The sequence below is a fragment of the Lasioglossum baleicum genome, chromosome 15, assembly GCF_051020765.1.
Source record: "Lasioglossum baleicum chromosome 15, iyLasBale1, whole genome shotgun sequence".
In the NCBI taxonomy this organism is placed as follows: domain Eukaryota; kingdom Metazoa; phylum Arthropoda; class Insecta; order Hymenoptera; family Halictidae; genus Lasioglossum; species Lasioglossum baleicum.
The window spans coordinates 2,155,099-2,175,409 of NC_134943.1; the positions used below are offsets into that span (position 1 = coordinate 2,155,099).

The window sequence follows — 20,311 nt, forward strand, 5'->3', positions numbered from 1 at the left end:
ATATTTTACTAACTAATCATTACAAAATAGTAAGTGAAACCAATGGAAATAATCTGAAAGAATCATATTTAAATAACGATCATTAAAACTATTTTAATATTTTCGTTTTTAAAAATAATTTGTTCAAGGTAAACGATGCAGTAATGTATTTCCCTTTATACCGAAATACTAAAAATAAATCCGAGAGTAATTTCTGTATTAACTAATGTCTTTAAAATAATTTTATAGGTAATTTAACATTGTAACCGACGTGGGGTAAATGTCGAATAAGAAAGTCGTAAATCTTGTGACGAATATGTCACTCCATACTCCATACGTGAGGTCGTGAGGTGAATCATAATCGATAAAGTCGTCTACTTTGTTATAAAGAACTATAGGCAGTGTAATTTCCTGAAATGGCAATCGTGCAAAAAAGATGAGCATTTGTATTCAACATTTACTGAATTTTAAAATTTTATGTAAAAAATTGTCTTAAAATTGGAAATTGAAAATATAAATATAAATGCGTGTTACAAACTTTAAATCGCCTAAATACTTTAGTCTTGAAGTGCCATAAACAAACTGTGTATTTTATGCATTTATAATAACAATATGGGTGGAATAAAGAAGAGTAAATGCATCAGAAGAATATAATTTTAGACCCATTGAAATTACAAGAAACCAAATAAGTTTTTATGTTATGTTCAAGAAAATGTTTATTTTGCATAAAAGTTCACAGTCTAGCCATAAGTATGGAGGAATTTTCCAAAATTGTAACAATGTCAGAGTAGTACACCATTCCTATAAAGTTTTGATTATTATTTGCACAACAGATTTTGTGCAAACACAAATTTTCAAGACTTTCGAGACTTTCAAGAATCTCAGGCAGTAAACAGAGTTTTTCAAAAATTAAAGAAATTGAAATTGAGAGAAGATGAATAATAATATAAACGAAGAGTTTAGTTACGAAGAAAATCGTATTGTATTGTCGTTATAAGAAAATTTAAACCATCCAGAATTTTGGGCATGAAATGGAAGTTACATTCACCCGCGCGACAAAATTGAGGAAATCGAAATGAGGGGAGAGTGAGAACGATAATTGATTATTTGGATAATCTGAAAGGGGGGAAACGCCACAGATTACACGTCATTTACCGCCTCAGTTAGAAAATGCAATACGTCACTCATCGGATCGATAGAAACGCACAGGTCACACCTGCGATATCACACTTACAACGCATTCCGCGCACCAGGTTCAACACTTTTATTTTTCTGTGGCGCGTTTACATTGTTACAACTCTTGCGGAAGCGGGTCAAGCTTGCAGCTGGCTGATTCTCCACTGTTCGATTTTAACGTACGTCATCGGAAGATCGGGTACAAACTATAAACCGATCGTCTTCGAGCCGGTAGAAACAGCGTGCACATCGGTACCAGTTGGATCGCGTATGTGCAGGTCTTCAATTTCCTCAAAGTTCCCAGCATTGCTCCTATTGACGCACATCGCACGCCAGAAATGCGTATCGCCGACGAGAGTTTATAGCTTCTACAGAAGTGTAATGCCGTTCTGGGTGGAATTTTAAGAATAGTTGATCCGACGGCTGACATTTTTATAGGTCTTATCGTTCTTTCCGTTCTCTGAATGATTTCGTGTTTACAGAGACGCGCTCGTAAATTACTCCCCATGTCACGCTGCCAAACGCTAAAGCTTTGTTTTTTCAGAACCGTTTACCGCAACTCATTTCCTCTTTTACCACTTCCGAGCATGTGAAATATGCCGTTCGCGTTTTTCTGATTTCCGTTTGTAACGCGAACGAATGATGAACGTGTTATACACTGTAACAAATATTAGCAAAGTGTAACTAAGGGGGCTCGTGTAAACGCTGGGAACTCGAACAATCTTCATGAATTTTTTTCTCTCCTTTCACTGTTAAAAGCTATGTCATACGATTGTGATACGATGACCGTGGTTAGATATTCTAATATTAGCCGTTTAAATTGGTACTAGTCTAACTGTTAACCTACTATTCTCTTTTTGCAGTTTTACATGCGTATTAAAAATCTAAAAAGTATTTAAGAGAACTGTAGAACATTTAATTAAAATTAAAATTTCGCCGATCGATTACGGCAGTGTTGTGCCAAAAGAAATTTGGTATATTAACATTTATCAACGTTGTATTAAACAATATCCACAATTGTAGACTGAGCAAACAAAAAAGTATTTTCACAAGATTTATAAACAGTAGAGACAAATTGTGGTTCTGATATAATATTATTGACCCAAATGAAATTAAGAAATAAATGTGAAGTCGTTTCTAACAGAGTTACTTAACGAAACAAACTTTTTCTACGCATTCAAATGCATAAAATATTTAATATTTTTGCTTTCTTAATTCTATACTTTCAATTTCTTAATTATAATTGCGATAGTTGTTGGAAAAATGTATAAAATTGATATTTTAAGAAAATACATTGTGTTGTAATTCAAAAGTTGCTACAGACGTCTGCCCAAGTATAACGCATTCTAAGTTAGACCAGTGAGTCGTTTCGCACACAATAAAACCGGGGTATAGAGTTTCATTAGCCTATTAAATGTACCTACGTCTATGATAAATTTATCACGGGAGCAGGACAGCTATACATATCGGTCTACGTATGATCAGAATGCATTGATGGCAACAACGGATTACAATGAAACATTTTAAATGTAGAGCTTTTTCTTGAGGCCCCCATTCATCATGTTAATTATTATTAAAGACCAGACTGCGAATTTTATGCATTTATGACGAAAATCAGTGGGAGAGATATGAACATTAGAAAGATTGAACATATTTCTGATGAACTGAAGAATATTTTTGCCATATGGATCACACAAAATGACGACATCTTTTAATTCTAATTTTAAGATGTACTATCTATACGCGGATTTAATTTAAGAAGGAATTTTTTTGATTTCTTGGTTGATTAAATAAATACTTCGTTTAATAAATTCTGAAATATCCGTTTAATCAGAAAATTCAACATGGTAATACCTTCCTCAGTTTCCATTAAGAAACTTCCTACTGTTTCCCAAGATTAGATTAAGCTGAAATAAAATTCATTAAACGTAGAAACTTCCTGTCGCCGACTTAAAAGTTTCAAATAATGAATAAGATAGACTTGGTAATTAAGAAATTATTGAAGAATTTAATTTATACGGCACTTCGTGCATCAATTTTATACTTAAAATACTGCGTCCATAACTGCACAAGCATTGCAAATATGTTGAGCTGCAGTCACATAGTTGAAATTGTGGTACTGAACAAAGAGAAAATATGCGCCCACCACTGAAGAGTTCATAGTAAACATGCTAGAAATACCATTAGGTTCTGATGTAATGTTTTTGAAGAACGAGAGTGTATACAGAAGATCATTTTGTAAAACACTCTTTAAAAGAAGAACAATATGTATTGTGTAGAATATTTTTTAATTTTTATATCGGAGAAATTTTCGTCTTCGTCCACCATTGCTAAAATTTGATCTATTTACCTATTTATTTTACCTATTTACTACATCCCTTTCAATAACTTGCTAATGTTCCCCTAAAAATATTACAAAATTTCTCTAAATGTCGATTCTTCGCTCGCTAATATATTCATTTTGACTCTTAAAATGAGAATTTGTGCAAATATGTTAAATACAAAAGTTTTTAAATGATCTATACATTTCGGTTGGCTACATGAGGGTTAAATTCGCTATTCCAGTGATCGATTTTTTCTGTGATCGTATCACATCATTTTTTGCAGAGCTAGTATGAATAGAGCTCGATGAAGATTGTATACGACAATTTTGCCGGCATTCGTTCCGGTCAGCATTTTTCATTTTTCAGGCCGGTAATAAATACCGTTGCTTTTTTCGTCAAGTTGATATATGGCATGCGAGGATTGGAAAGTGATTGCTGTAATAAAGCTTCGGGAGTGTCCTCCATTCAGTAGCGTCAGATATTGCTGTTACATATGGATAGGTCAACTGCGCTTAAAGTTCCATTAGCTGTTGAAAAATGTGTTGGTTGCAGATTGTACAGGAGAGTTAGGTCACTGTCGTTTATAATATTCTCGACAATTTTCTCCCTTGCATCGGGCTTGTTTAAGCTGCGGAGAAAGTAGCGGCTATTAAAGTTACCGATCACCATAAATCCGCTTGGAATTTGGTCGAGCTAATCTTCTGTTCGCTAAGCTGTTAAATATCTGGGATATACATAATATAGTTATACCGAAGGATAGAACTGTTTAATTATGATTGTTCTGAATATTACTTGAATTTGGAACTAGACGTATGGTAGAGTATCAAATATCATGTTGATATTTTTGAACTGCAATCTTTATTCTGGATCAAAGTTTACCACCAATTTTTGACTCATTCCGTATGCAAACTGGAGATTGTCGACTGAAACGCAAGGCATTGGTTTCAGCCAATATTTACAGTAGAAATGCTGTAGCCAATGACCCGATCGATTGATGTGTAACGTATACTGGTACTACAGTAGTTTATGTCCGTGAATTATGAACACGTTAAAAAGTCACATTATCTGCAATGAAACGTAATAGGTGCACCTTAAATAGACCAATAACATGCCTCTGGCAACAGTTCGCAGCTACGAATTTGTTGGCAGCCGACTAAATGGTAATACTGTCGAGAAGAAAGTGAATTGAGCAGTCAATAAAGATGGTAATCGATTTCACAGTTTAGTGCACTCGTATTTGGAATGTCGAAGTTGTTTGATTCAAGCCGATCCTATTCAGAGTTACGCTCGGCAGCTTACAAAATGATACTTTAGCTATGTTCATACCTAATACTTCTACACAGGATTTATGTATAACTCTTATTTCCTTGCGTAGCATTTTTAAATTAAATTGTTTAACGATGCCGCACTACAATAAATACCGATTTGTTGCTGTTTATACGAAGCGATGATTTTTAAATATCACGTTATTTTTTTTATGATAATATGAACAATTTAGGGAGGTTTCACAAAAGTTATTTAACTTGACAAATTTTCTGCCAAATTTTACGAACTATAAACAATTATATCCATCTCTTTAAACACGATAAATATAAGAAACTGTGCTTGTTGCTATTCTACGTCTACCTGATACTTATTATTGATTATGATAAGTTCTCTCAAGATACAGTAACTTCAATGGGGTGCGCAGAAATGAACCTGACAAACTTCTGCGATACTCTTGACAGGTCCATCTTCATTTATTATAAAGTTATAACGAGAAGAAGATATTATGGGGTCCGTTTAATTGGCATTCTTTCTTGTGCATCATGCTGAAACATCAGATTGAAAGATGGAGGAAGACGTTCCGACACACAGCATTTACATAACTAGAAAGCCAATTATATCAGCAGCTATTACATGCATGAATGAATAGTATTGGAACGAAAAATTAGCAGGCTTTAATTGTATATGTTTGAATACACGAATCGTACTGTAATTGGATATAATCAAATCCGCAATAGGAATATAGTACTGAAGGCCCGTGAGTCACATTTGGACCGTTCTCCCACTTCTTCATTCCGCTGAGGTGGGAGTAGTGGGGATCATGTGGCTCTCTCCGGGACGAAGAAGAAGTGGAACAGGCCTGTAGTACTGCATTGTACTGCACTAGTACGAATTTTTATATAAATGTAGTAAATATTAATGAATGCATTAGCTGTCACTAGACTGCGGATCTTTATGGAAAATAAAAAATGTTTGCATTGATTACAAGACACAGGAGCCAAATAACAAATTCATTCTTCTTTTAATTATCTTATTAAGGTGAAACTAATACACTGGTGGCCTTATATCTTTTTAATACCTCCACTGTTTTAAATTGTACGTACCCATTTTTGTCATAAATGCATAAAATCCGCAGTCTAGCTATCACTCAAGTAATGAAGCGGACGCAATGAATTTTCGCATTTGATTTTCTGAAAGCCGTTCCTAAACAAAGAAACGGAAATGAACATATCAAGAGTTTAGAAATACTATTGTATTATTTTCCACCTATTAAAATTATTAAGAAGTAAATGTCTATGTTCCTTTTATGTCGTCAATTAATACAGACTTTCATTTTACATAAAAATTCGCAATCTACTAATAAGTAGACGGACCATTATGCAAAATAAAAATTTTCTACCTGAATTGCAACAAACTGGAGTGAAATAGAAATTTATTTTCATTCTCAATGCGTTTAATAGGTTGAAAATAATATTACAATATTTTTAAATTCTTAATAAAGTCTACTAATAAGGCATACTTGTAATTTCGTAATCAAGGACCCATTTTAATCTACGGAACTACATTTGTAACGCCATACTCAGCTAATGGAACAAGCACAGAATTGTTCACTGGCCTATAAAAGGCTGAAAGAACAGCACACAGAACCAAATAGGAACGAGTAAATGTCACGAACTTATGGAGCGACCTAACACTAATAAATGTGCCTCGGATACGCTTTTTAAAATGATTAGCTCCGGAACGAAGTGTCGTATAAAAAGTTGCATTCCTGGTTCACGACTTACATTTCATGTAGAATTACCCTCTTCCATGTAATCGCGTGGCCACACACGCACGGGCGTGTATCAGAAGCAAACGCGCGGCCGTATTGCTCTGAAAGCAGCCTAAGTGCTCGTATTCCAGAAAGAACGCTGAATTGAAAAACCTGCTTTTCGGAAAATTAAAAGTCGCGGAAGGGAAGACTGGAGTAACACGTGGTACATTTTCTACGGGACGATAAAATGTAACGAGGCGAGTTCAACTGGGTCGTGTGACCTATGCAGTCAATGTGAGGTAGAATTCTGTAGGGAATTATTGAATCACAATACGAACATAAACAATATAGAGTCAAAAATATTTAAAAAAGGAATAAATGTGTCCATGTAGCTCTCGTATCTGGCAAGACAATTCATATTTCACATGAAAATCGGCAGTCTATTTGTAACATAAAAAATCGTACAATAAATGAATTCAATATACAGCATGACCATTTGTGTTCCAAGATGAATAAGTTTTTCGACGATTTATTATTCATTGTTTTTATTTTGTCGATACAGAATAATAGAAGTGAAATAGTGTGCCATTCATGAAAATCTAATTTTTATCCGTTATTGGTGAATTTGTAATTCGTGCACATATTTTATTAACTTTTTGTTCCGTCATGCAGTAGTGCTACTTTACCAATTCCCTGGGTCGCATTTTCTCCATGAAAAGTACCCGCAGCAAAGTATACTCTGATTAGTTCAGCGGTCGTTTATCTCGAATTATTCGCAGTTCATTGCGTACGCGCATTAAGTATTCAATATAGCTCACTGCACCTAAATAGAAACCCCCGTCGATATTACCTCGAAGTTCGAAGCTTAAGAACTACGAAGAGAAAAATGGTGTATGAAATACTGGTCTTTATAAATGTCTTAACAGTTATTACGGCATTTAATATGGCTTACACAATGTTCGATAGAACGGTGCACTATCTTCTCATAAACATAAATTTACCTATTACGTTTTAATCTCTGGCCTCGACGATTAAACTTCTTTTATGCTTGCTCTTTATTCTCTGCAGCGCACTGCGGATTTTGTACGTTTGTGGCAAAAATCAAATGCAAACAGGAGAAACATTTAAAGAACCTAGAAATGATTACCGACTGAAATTGTTAAGAAAAGAAATAAAAGACTGTAATCATTTTCTGACAACATTATTCTTAATTTAAGATAATAGACCCCGACATGATCTATGCAAAGCCATTTACTATGTTTCAATAAGAACAACAAAAAGTGATTTTCAACTGCTGGTGTTATGAGTAGGTGAAACTTAAAACAGTAGAAGAACTCTTTTATTATTTAGCACGTGACTCCAGTAAATAATTAGCTAATTCAGTGACCATTCCTTTTGAACTGTATATCATTGGAAAGCTCTGAATTCGCGAGAGGTCGCGAACTTAGTTGCCAACCTAATAGTTTCTAGGTGATTTTGAATTTACCCAGCATAAGTATTCTGTGTCAAATATTGGTTGTTTTAAGTTCACAAAATCGGTCGATATGTTTGCAATTGGTGTCTTGACTTAATATTGTGAGTCGTCCATTCTCCGCAAAAATGATACTGTTAAAGTCGTCCAGAGGTTCCGCTTCTAACAAGGTGTCTGGAAAATGCTATTTTCGCGGACCATTTAGACGAGAAGTTTATAAATCAATCTACATAGTAAGTGAGCAGCAGGCAAGCAAAGCCCGAGAACTGCCTTGTGGCTCTCGCGGTTTGTGAAATATTTAAACTTTCAACAGCTCTGTATATACATATATATTCATTTAATAGTTTATAATACAAATTAGTTGCTTTTTTAGTTCTAGAAATGGTTCTCTCGAAACAGATACGGTCGGTGCATAGGAAAATTGAATTTGCAATTGACAGTTCGATTTGATAAATTGCCACGCACACGTGTCATTCGAAAGAATTCAGGGTGTTTCGCGTTTTTTTTTTTAAACTACCACGATCCTATTCAATCATGGAATAGAATAGCTATTGCATTCCCAGTCGCGTTTCTCGTGGTTATGTTACCTTCTATGATTGTTACTCGGCTGTCCCTGATTCTCGAATACCACTGACACTATTATGCGAATGTCCTTACAGCAACGAGAGCTGGTATACGCTAATATTGGTAACGAGTACACAAGTACTATTGATTATCAATACCTGACGCTGTACAGCAAGAGGAATCACCAACTGCTATACTAATTCGGCAAAAATTTTTGTTCATATCGAACGGTTTGATGGTTTCGCAAGCACAATCGAGCCAATTTTAGCATTTCAAGTGTCATTGAACGACTTGCGTTCTAAATGCTCGACGCAGTACACGCGAAGCTTCAAGTTGGTAAGCGTATTGTTGTTATACGTTCACGTTATGTGCAGATGAAAGAACAATAGATTAAAATTACCTGCAGAGAATTTAAAAAAATTTGAAGTACGTTGTTGTACGTCAAAATGATTATAGGACGAACGGATGAAGCATTGAAATCATTCTTAATTTGCACAGATCTCGAAGTATATTGTGAAACGATAAAATTGTGTGCAGATAAATTAACAAAGCATTAAATTTTGAAATATCGATTTTTAAGGAAATCCATTAAAATTGAGAGAGTAAATTCTAATGCAAGTAAAAATTACTGCTTTAAACCAAGTATGGTTTATGTAGTATATACAATACATGAACATATTAACATATTACATAATATCTTAATGCACTTCTTAATTTAAAACTAGTTTATATAGTTTCTACTTGGTTACATTAATTTAATGAGATTAAATTTTAATTGCACATCGCTTAATAAAATCGAAGATAATTGACAGGCCTTTAATATCTGGGCCACGTAGGAAGCATTTTATACAAGTCGGGAAACAGTATGTACTTGCAACGGAAAAGAGTTGATATTTATATCCCCATTTGTATACAGATTTACCTAGAGTGAATTAAAATAGAACATATTTTACATTGAAATTTGTTAAGTGCATCGATGAAATACAATTTCTACTAAACATTTAAAATTATGAAGATGTACATATAAATATATTCGAAATATATTTCACGCAATAAATAAATTTTAAGAACCAACACATAGTCTCTCTCTCTCTCTCTCTCTCTCTCTCTCTCTCTCTCTCTCTCTCTCTCTTCACGGTAGCAGTTCCGAAACCGAAACCAAAAGGGTGGATCACTGAAATCCAGTTTCCTCATCTGAACAGCAATTTCCTGCGACTAATCCACTTTGACCGGACAATCAGTGTCAACGAAACTCAATTTTGTTAATTCCGTTATTCACGATAATCGAATACATTGCCAATCTGCATCTCTGTTCTTCAACGTCGTGCAACACTTTCTACTTTTATTGTAACAACTCGATTGTTTAGTCGCTAACGAAAGCTCTAAACTGGAAAAAAACAACTGGGAGATAGATCTATAGATCGTACAGAAAACTGTTTCTGTTTCTAACATGTGTGAAATGTACGTCAAACTCCGGGCGATGATATATTCGAAAGCATAAATAATCGAAATTCTATTAAGATTTTCCATTCCTAGGAAAACAAACTTATGCTTCGTTGAACGGTACTCAGCTTACGGTAATAATCGTACATCACATTCGAAAGAACATAGATTTATGCGAATATATGTATGTACATCTGTTCATATGGGCTTGGCTATATGAAATGCTAAATCAATCACATTCGTTCCCACGGCTCAGTCAATTCATTTTGCCACGTAAAAGGAACGATTTCTTTTCAATTTCTTCAACCTTATAACACTAATCTTCGTTGAATCGACTGGACGATTTTTTTTTACCATTTTCAAGGGAGACAGAATATCATTTCAAATAAAAATATGAATATTTCATTGTTAGTAGTCAAACAAATATTTCAAATAATAATTGTTGTTTTTGTATGGTATCGCTAATTTTTGAAAAACTTCGAATTGCAACATTTCTTAAGTATTTTAAAGTGTCATTTTTAATCTAAATCTTTTTTTATCGACCAGGGTGATCGATAACTGGTGGCATAATACACAAAATAGTAAAACATAAAGAATACAATTTTTTCATGTTAGACATTGTTTTCGAGAAAATTGAGTTTAGAGATTAGGCGAAGACGCGTGCTAATTTCGTCTGACGCGTCTGTCCATGACCTACCGATTCTACTTGCAAACACTATGCACGCGAACTTGGGTTTTCAAAGTCTCGTATAAAAAACTGTTATGCCTCGTTTTCGACTTATATTACTTGGGTATATAGACAAAAATATATTTCCTTTCTTGATCATTCAAATAAGTTAAAAGTAATGTAATAACATGCTCCAGTTCATTTAATGTTTTCAAAGTTTCGTATTTCTCTTATTAATTTTTGTTACAAATGCATAAAATCCGCAGTCTAGTAATTAATAACCGATAACACCGGGACAATAAAAAGCAACACGTTAATATCTTTTCTGATATCGTATTCCTTTATCGCTCGAATATTTAAATAACTCGGACTCGGCCGGTAGGCGTGGATTTTCTAAATATTTGGTCGAGTATGTTTATCGACATGTTCGTATAGTAGCAACGTATGTAGGTATGAGTACGTTAACAGGCACAGGCGCAACACAAGCGCAGACAACTGTATGCAACACGAGGGTTGAGGGGAGGAATGAGACATGAAAAGCGGATAGGTGGCCTGCTAGATCCGTCGCTAAAAATACACGTCGCAATAAACTCAAGGGTGACGTCCACAACATAGATAGGACATATTTACCTGCCCTTAGTTATATTTTCACTCTCCTTCTTTCAAGTTGCCGTTTAAAAAAGATCTTTTCGCAGTGCACACTAAATCTTCCCCATGAAAGTTTCAGAGGCGTTCGACAAATTCAAAACTGTTTACCAATGCGTACAAACAATTTAAAAAAATATATTCAATCAAGCGGTTATTCTGGTTTTCGAGGCCGTTTCTCCACAAACTTTTAGAAATTTTTTCAGGAGAACTATTGAACTTTTTGTGGCAACATTTTGCACGCGTATTTACGGGTATTTAAGGCAATAAAGTTATTTTTTTAAAGTAAAAATATTCGAAATTACATGGGTATGTTTTGAAAAACGTGCGTTGACTGTTGCCATGAAGAAGTATGTACATTAATCCGTATAAATCTGCCTGTGGTCTGAACTGAAATAAATTAAAAATATCTATTATTTACAAAATGGCGGGATTTTGCCGTCAAATTACTGATTTCATGAGTATTTGTTTATGCAAAAGGCAGTGGTAAACAAAGAAATCGAAGAAATGGTTCTAAATGATTTCTAAAAGTTATAAACTGCACACACAACGGCACTTTAGAACTTGTTTGTTTTCCATTAATAAAAAATGAGATGCTTAAAGCAGTATGTTAGAGTATAACAATACTACATAGTTTTGAGGTTTGTAGGTAGTTGCACTTGTCAAGTCCAAATATGTGTACAAAGTGCTATTTTCGTGTGCAAGCCTTCGCATGAATAAACAAATGCCAAGTTAAATAGATATTTTGTTCCTCTCTGCATAGGTTGCGTCGAGTGTAGTTTCGCCATCGACATTGCAGTGTATCATATAGAAACTGAAATACGTGTTTGAATAGTATTTGCATGAGAAAGTGTTGGTCTACTACTTTACATTTTTTACTGATCAATCTAAATTATTAATGCGAAACATTTATTTGCATACATATTAAAAAGGAAGAGTAATATTGCTTGTATAAACCGAAAAAGCATATTTTAAGTACTAATTGTAAAATACATATGTAGAAGATAGTATAATAAAAAGGGCAAAATAATGTTTGTCCACTGTAACGTTAAAACAATGACTATGTAAACTGTATGGAAAAATATTGGGAAATATTTAACATTATATCTTTTTTATTATTTGTCTATGTTTTGACAAAATAATTTTATGAAGTTAACATAGGCATTAATTAAAATTATAAATACGTTGTATCCGCGTTTCTTATCATCTCTATTATTATTAATCATTATTGTACGATCACTCGGAACCGATGAACAATGAATTCTGGTTCGATTGAATTTTTTCTGCCTTCCTGTTCATTGTACCCACATGTTCGACTTCTTTTTTTACACGTCGTTAACCAGTCGCGATTCAGAACACGATGCAGTTTCGCCAAGACATATTGCAAAAATATTTTTACGAAAATTTACCGAAAAGAGTGAGTCCGCATTGCGCTGTGCAGAAATGACTCATTTCTGCAAACTTTAACCTCGACAATTTCCGGTTGATTTTCTTCGTTCTGCGCAAAAACTGTACAGCTCCGAAATGAATACTTTAAGAACTTCATAAAGACAACCTTGAGAAGTTGTTATTTTCAGATGTACAGAATATTTTCCAAGTAAAGCCTGCAAGACCGCAGAAGCAAACATGAGATAGTAACACATTCTTTGTTGTCGCAGCAAACCTAAACATCCAGAAGTCCATTTTAATTTTGTTTCATACTATATGATTCGGTTTAATTGCTCCTGCAAAATGAGAACTTCGCAATGAGACGATATTTATTCATAAAAGTTAAAACTGGCAAAAAGTAATAGAACAAAATGGAAAATATGTTATTGAATAAATATCTTTATTTTATCTTTAAATTTTAATTAAAAAACACTACATGCTTTCGTTCCAATCTAATATAATTGTATGTGTTAATAGAAAATAAATATTTCTTAACACTAAATCTATCGAGTACTAAAAACGATTAACATATTTTAGTTTGCAAAAATGACGAGGCTCTATTTGCAATTTTTACAACAATATGTGCTCGGATATAGAATTTTATTGAATCAATTTCCACGTAAGCAACTTCATAATTTCAATAATTATGAAATGAAAAATATAAAACTGGTCATTTGACCGACAGTGATAGGTTTAGTATTAACATTAAATTATTAAAATTGTTAAAGGACAAAATACGTTATGGTTTAACTTTCATTTCTTATAAGATCAACATAGAACATTTCTGTTTTGCATACAAATTCGCACTCTACTTATTCCAAGTTTTAGAAATGCTACATGTGCATAAAACAAAAATGAAAAATATTTTCATGTTGTATTTCCACACACGATAATAAGTATTTTCATGGTAAACGTAATAAAAAGAGGGAAAGTAAATCCCCAGGCACTGTAAAAGCAAACTCGAGGGAAGAAAAAGGAAGAAAAACAAATCAGAGAAGCATCAAGACAGATAGAAGTAGAAGTAGAGAGGGTGCACTTTCTTTTGCTCCGGAAATCTATTTTCTTGGCAGTGATTTCTGTTCCGGACAGTAAAGCTTACAATTAGATTCTCACGTATCAAGACTTACGTTTGTTCCCTTTCAGCTAAATCGAAATTTCCTTGTATCAACGTTCTGCAAATAAACCTCGAAAGAATTATTGTGGCATTGAAAACGTAGTCATTGTCTTTAATTCATATTCAGAATTAGTTGAACAGTGGCAATTTTGAAATTGTTTAATTTTTATTATGATGTGATGTAAATTCACGTAAAATCTAAAAATAAACGACTATAGAGTATTCGATCTTTTACATAGTTACAAATATTAATAACAAATTCGACGTAGAATTTTCTTAACTTCGATAAATACTTTTTGTTGAAAGTATACTGTTTCTAATTTTAATGTTTAATAATATTGTCCAAAGCAATCTCTAAAATAATATCTAAAAGTAATCAATAATATTTAAAATGCAGTATTACAAAAAGAGAGAGAGAGAGTAGAAAATAAACTTTTAAAGGTGAATATTTTCACATTAATTTGACATTGGCTTGTATAAAATTTTGTATAATACTTTACATTAGTGTAACTGTCCACAATCCAATGATAATTAACATTTTCAAGAACCACTTTTGCAAAAACACTGCAAATTTTCTTCGGTATTGATGTTCACAATGACCGGCAGTTCATTGCATACTTCTGTTACCACACAGAACACAACATCCAGATTTTTAGTAATACCACCATTACCACGCCATAAGCCCAAAGATTTGCCATTCCATTCCTGTACATATTTTTCATGGAATCATCCTCTCTGGGCATCTTCATGCTACATTTTGTAACACACTGAAGACGCGAATACAGCAAAAGAACTAGAAGACGCGATTCTGTTACACTCGGTAAAACCTACCATTGGGGGCAATACAATGGGGTTGTGAAATCGATATGGGGCGAAAAAATGTCGTGTATACACAAATGGAAGAACTCATGACCTCTGGGAAATCTTTATGGTCGAGTGCTATTGTATATTGCGAAAGTATGAATACACGGAGAGATAAAGACATATATGCAGAATATCCTATACATATATCTGACACATGAGAAAACGAAATGCATCTTGTTATTGCAAATTCACAGCAATACTGCAGACATACGCGGTGAGTGGAAAGTACCGGATTAAAATTGTTTATTTATGAAGTCGTATTAACAATGAGGTTATTAGCGACCATATTGATTTGCATGAAATGAATTAGTTGAAGTAACAACTGTAATAATTTGTTGATTCATATCTAAGAGAAAGAGAGAGATATCTTTTCTTATACATATTGAACTTCATTTTTAAATATTCAAGACTAGTTTTTTTCTGATGCTCCATCAACTATGTAATTTATGAATAACGTTAACATTTAAATTATTTTAACCGTAATATTTTATTTGTGTAAACTTTATTTCAATTTTATTATTACAATAAGAGAGTAATACACAGCAGAATAATATAAGTAATTGATGTCATATCATTTATGAATAAACAAACATTTGAAATAATACCGTCAATAATATATGCATTAATTGATTCCACATCAATTATACAGCTCATAAATAATACAAGCATTTACAATCAGTGTTGTGCAACATAATTTACAAATAATACAAGATTTAAAAGAGGAAAATATCACAGAAAGAAAATACAGTCTGTGCAATAACGGGGAAATGCAAATAAAGAGGAAAATATCACAGAAAGAAAATACAGTCTGTGCAATAACCAGACTGCGGATCTTATTATGCAAAATAAAAAATGTTTGCATTGATTGCAAGACACAGGAGCCAAATAAAAATTTCATTCTTCGTTTAATTTATCTTATTAAGGTGAAACTGATACACTGGTGGCCTTAAATCTTTTTAATACCTCCACTGTTTTAAATTGTACGTACCCATTTTTGTCATAAATGCATAAAATCCGCAGTCTAGCAATAACAGACTTTCTGAGTTTTGGAAAGAGGAAGTGAAGTGCGAAATTTCGCACCAGCGAAATGTATCTTCTGATTCTCGAAAACAAATCTCCCACTCTATCTCTATTGATTTCTACCCTTCATCTCTGCTAAATCGTCTGATATATAGGTGTAGAGTGGTAAACATGATATGAAATATTGGCACCAGCTTGGTAAGTTTCGTGACTAACATCCCTGTCATCTATTAGTCGAAAGGATGCTGCCTCTCTTACACAGATTACTATTTGTATCTCCACGCAATAATCTAGAGTAGTTTATCAGTGCAGGGAATCTCAAGATATCTTCGAAATGTTCATATTCAGCCTACTCTGATAGCACATTGCATTATGGGATAAAAAAGGAACCCAAATTTAGACGCGAGAACAATCGTACATAATAAAATATATTATACACAGAAAAAATAAATAAATAAAAGAACTACTCAAATGCTCGAAACCTAATAAATTATTTTGTGTCAAATAAATTACGACTTTATGAGCCTAATAGTAAAGCTATACACGACCAATGAGGACACAGCGAAGCAACGCATTACGCGGGACACTGAGGACCTTTTATCCGTACGACCTCGCATGGTGCATTAACCGCGAACGTTCTAGAATATTCCCTAAATTGCACTACAAATTTCCTCTGCTGGACCACAACAATTATACTTGACAAGGTGCTCAGCAACAATTTACGCCAACCACAGTTCTTACGTGACCATCGTCTATATTGAATGAAATGCTTCGTCCAGCTGAGAATAAAGGTGACGAATGATATATCCTCCTCGTTGGTAGATCCTTAAACAGCTTACGTTGAAGATAGTTTACTCATCATGTAGTAAACTAATTGCTCTAACTTCTAAAAAAAATTCAAGTAGTATATGGTTCGAAATTAAAAAAGTATTAATGTCTTTTTAAGATATCAAACTTTTTTGTTTTTGATGTTCCTGAACTTTCGTCGACATATTCGTACATAACACTTTTCTGATTGAAAGGACTCCTAACATGACACCATTTGGATCATATTTACTCGTTTAATTCACGATACAGTGGAGCCTCTATTATCCGAACTAATCAATGGAACATCAGTCTATTTAGCTACAGTGCTAGATTACATTTTTACCAGTTTGCACAGTAAATTATGTTGTACCTATATGTATCACATTAGTTTGGGCTGCTTGAATGTGAGTAATGGAAAATTCAGACATTATCAACTCGGATAATCCGCACCGGATTATGTCATGTTTGGTATCATTTCAATAAGGAAAATTCCAGAAATACCTTAGTAAAAGTTTCATAAAAAAATAATTGAGAACAACAAAGTTTTATCCTTCGATTAGTATTGTCTCACCGATACTAATCCTGTAACACGTAACACTCCACTGCGAGCTTCTAGGCTCCTGAAATGGTAAACCCTGCGGTAGCGTGGATAAATATTTTACAAGTGTTGTGCACATCTTTTCCACATGTATATCAAGACATTACTGTATGTTTCAACTTTGAACACTGCTGTTGTTCTCGCAGCTCCACTCAAAATGGTAGCTTACGTCTGGGTCATACGCGTGCCTCCGGGTTAAATGGATTAAGGCTCGCAGCAGGTGCCGCATGTTAATCACCGGCTCTAATGTCCTTCTCCCACGAGGACAAATTCCGCTGATGGGCTCAAATAATCCTAGCAGTTAAGCAGTGTCCAAGCGAAGAATTCTTTGCCGCTGGAACAGTCGAGCGGCTTAAGTGTCTTCGCCGAATGAACTGCTTATAAGAAAATGGCGCGATTTATCTGACTCGTTCTCGCCTAGTAGCAATTTTGCCCTGTTCCTTCCTTGAATGAAGGCGCAAGATAATTGCATGTACTTAATGTGTTCTTAACCTACTATTTATTTTGTGGTTTAGTGATTAGAAATTCTGGATCGTTCAGAATTTCATAGAAAAAAAAAGTTTATGTTTATTGTATGCCTATATATGTACATATTTTATAATATGTATATGTATACTTATAGACCCGGCATAGGTATAGGATATGCATAGGACGCAGTGTTCCAAGATAACGGAGTATCCGGTGCCCATAACTGACGTCATAAGATAATTCAAAATGGTGGATAGCGATATAAAAGCGAGGTATACAAGTATATTTATGTATTATTTCGTAAACATGTCGAAAAATGGCCAAACTTGTTGCATAAAGAATTGTAAGGAACGACAAAACCGTGGTACAAATATATATTTTCACAAGTAAATATTTTATACTTAATCTCGCATATATACCTGTGGTTGTCAGGAAGAACGCCGCCATGTCACATACTTTCACTTTCGAGATATTGCCATTTAAAGTTTTCATCACTAATGCTGCGACATAGGACATCGGTTAAATTGCATTATGTTTTTGAGCCTTTCGAATTTATTTTCATGACTTTTTTCTGGTAAATACATAAATCCCATACTGTAAAGTTCAATTAATGCATAAACTCGAATTTTTTTAAATTGTGACATGCGGCGTTTTTCCTGACAACCACAGACATATATTTCCATATATCGATCGATAGAGTTGTTAATGAAAAATATATTAATGCTATCGGCGCACTGGTTCGATCAACCGTTATTCAAACGCAATTTTGCAAATTACCACATTAACTTCAACGTTTCGATCTTAATTCTTGAAAATGATCTAAATTAAGATCGAAACGTTGAAGTTAATGTGGTAATTTGCAAAATTGCTTTTAAATAACAATTGATCGAACCAGTGCGCCGATAGCATTAATATATTTTTTATTAACCACAGTAAGTTGTGAGAAAATAAATACAGATTTCATATTGTCGACATCTACATTAAAATTTAACCTTCTCCAATTTATAATTGACAAAATGAGTTAGCACTATTTATAATAATAAGAGTGAAGTAAAAATGAACGAGTAATAAAATGAAATATAAATTACAGATACGGTTGACTACAGGTATCGACTACAACAAAATAGAATTTTATCTCGGTTTAAATGAAATTTATAACATAGTACATATTTATTGGACTCTGTCTGCCCGGTGATAAAGTGTCCTTGCGTAAACAGAGTAACGACGGATAATAGTTGCGAACTAAAACACGAATCTTCTCCACTGAGATTGACAGTGCAAGAGGCTCGGTTCTATCATACTGTTGAGTGGCTCTCGTTCGAACCTCACTTATACTTTTTCAAGGTCCTCTTCCTCCTCAGCATCCGTTTTAGGTGTAATAATGTGGCCCAGATATCGGGTTTTCCTGCAGCATAGGTGGCATTTTTCTTTTCTCCGAGGTCCATAAAGATAGTAAAAGAACAGCTAAATCATCCAGAAATGATAACGGCGCGATTTACACAGCTCGTAAATTCGATTCCGTCGTCTTCCGAAAGGCAACCGCCGCGTTTTTTAAAACAAATGGTATCCTTTCAAGTGAATCACATAAAAGAAGTAACAGATGCGAGCACTCTATCATTTTATCAGTATTTCCCATTATTCGGATCGAATTCCATTATCCAGATACAATCTTCGGCTTCCTTAAAATGGCGTACCATGCCTGTCGCGTGAAATGGAAAAACTGAAATCTGATATACTTGTCAGTGGACTTGCGGGGTCTCCGTGCAAAATAAAATCACACAAAATATAACGGAACAAGAGACGAATAATAAACGTATTCATTCTCTGAATAGTTGTAATAAATTGGGAACAACATAACAATATTCTTAAACTCTTCTAATGTCTGCACTGCTCTTTATTTCGTTTACCTATTTTCACCACTAATTCATTGATTAAACTTACATTCTAGACAAAAGTTCGCCACAATTAACTTTTATATGTAATGACTGTATAATTTTAATTAGACACGTTTTACCTACTTTCACATGAAGGAAAAGCTTAATTAGAAACATAGCAAAATTTACTTCACCTGCATTAGTGTGAGTCATCGATATACGATTCCTCGCTGGCTCGATCGTCACGCGTGTTTACCGCTTGACTGGTTCCAAGGGGAATCCCCCCGGTGGTGGGGCTAAAATTTGAACAGTTACGGTAGAGACCTTCACCACAGTTACGGAGAAAATATTGTACTATTCGAAAAGTGAATTACACAAAACTAGTGAACGATGTCGAAACAAAGGCGGGATTCGAGCAATCGTCGGTTGTCCCGTTCATCATCCGAGCGGAAGATCTTCTACGTTGACGACGCGTCGTTGGACCCAACCTACAACCCGTCCCCGGATATATCCCAGCGTTTGTACAATTGCGACGCGTCGTATCCTCCGGAGGATCGTTCGTCCATCTGTGCCCCCAGTTTGGATGCGACCGGGTTCCAGTTGGGCGAACATTCGGCGCTTTATATGCCGGGTTCAGACGATGAACTGCGACATAGCATGCCCGCACGGTCAAAAACCGGCAGCCAGAGGCAGAGCAGAAAGCATTCGGAAGTTGATCTGCAGTCTCGGTCCAGCCGGCGTTCCAGCGTGCAATCCAGCCGTTCGAGGATAAACAGCTGCAGCAGGCCAACGCCGTTAGGTAGGAAACAATTGGGTCATCAGACTTTTCGATCGATGAGAAACGCGCGTA

The 20,311-nt window shown here is 34.5% G+C and overlaps 2 protein-coding genes across 2 annotated transcripts in view; both read left to right on the top strand.

Annotated features, from left to right (window-relative positions):
• LOC143216409 (uncharacterized) overlaps positions 1-20,311 on the top strand; it is a 78,815-nt gene that overhangs the window by 37,346 nt on the left and 21,158 nt on the right. The window lies entirely within an intron of this gene.
• Positions 1-20,311, top strand: part of LOC143216410 (uncharacterized) — a 47,158-nt gene that overhangs the window by 18,225 nt on the left and 8,622 nt on the right. Inside the window, exon 2 of the mRNA XM_076439427.1 lies at positions 19,536-20,260. Coding sequence (XP_076295542.1) covers positions 19,852-20,260 — 409 coding nt within the window. The 5' untranslated portion in view covers positions 19,536-19,851. The remainder of the gene's footprint in view (positions 1-19,535; positions 20,261-20,311) is intronic.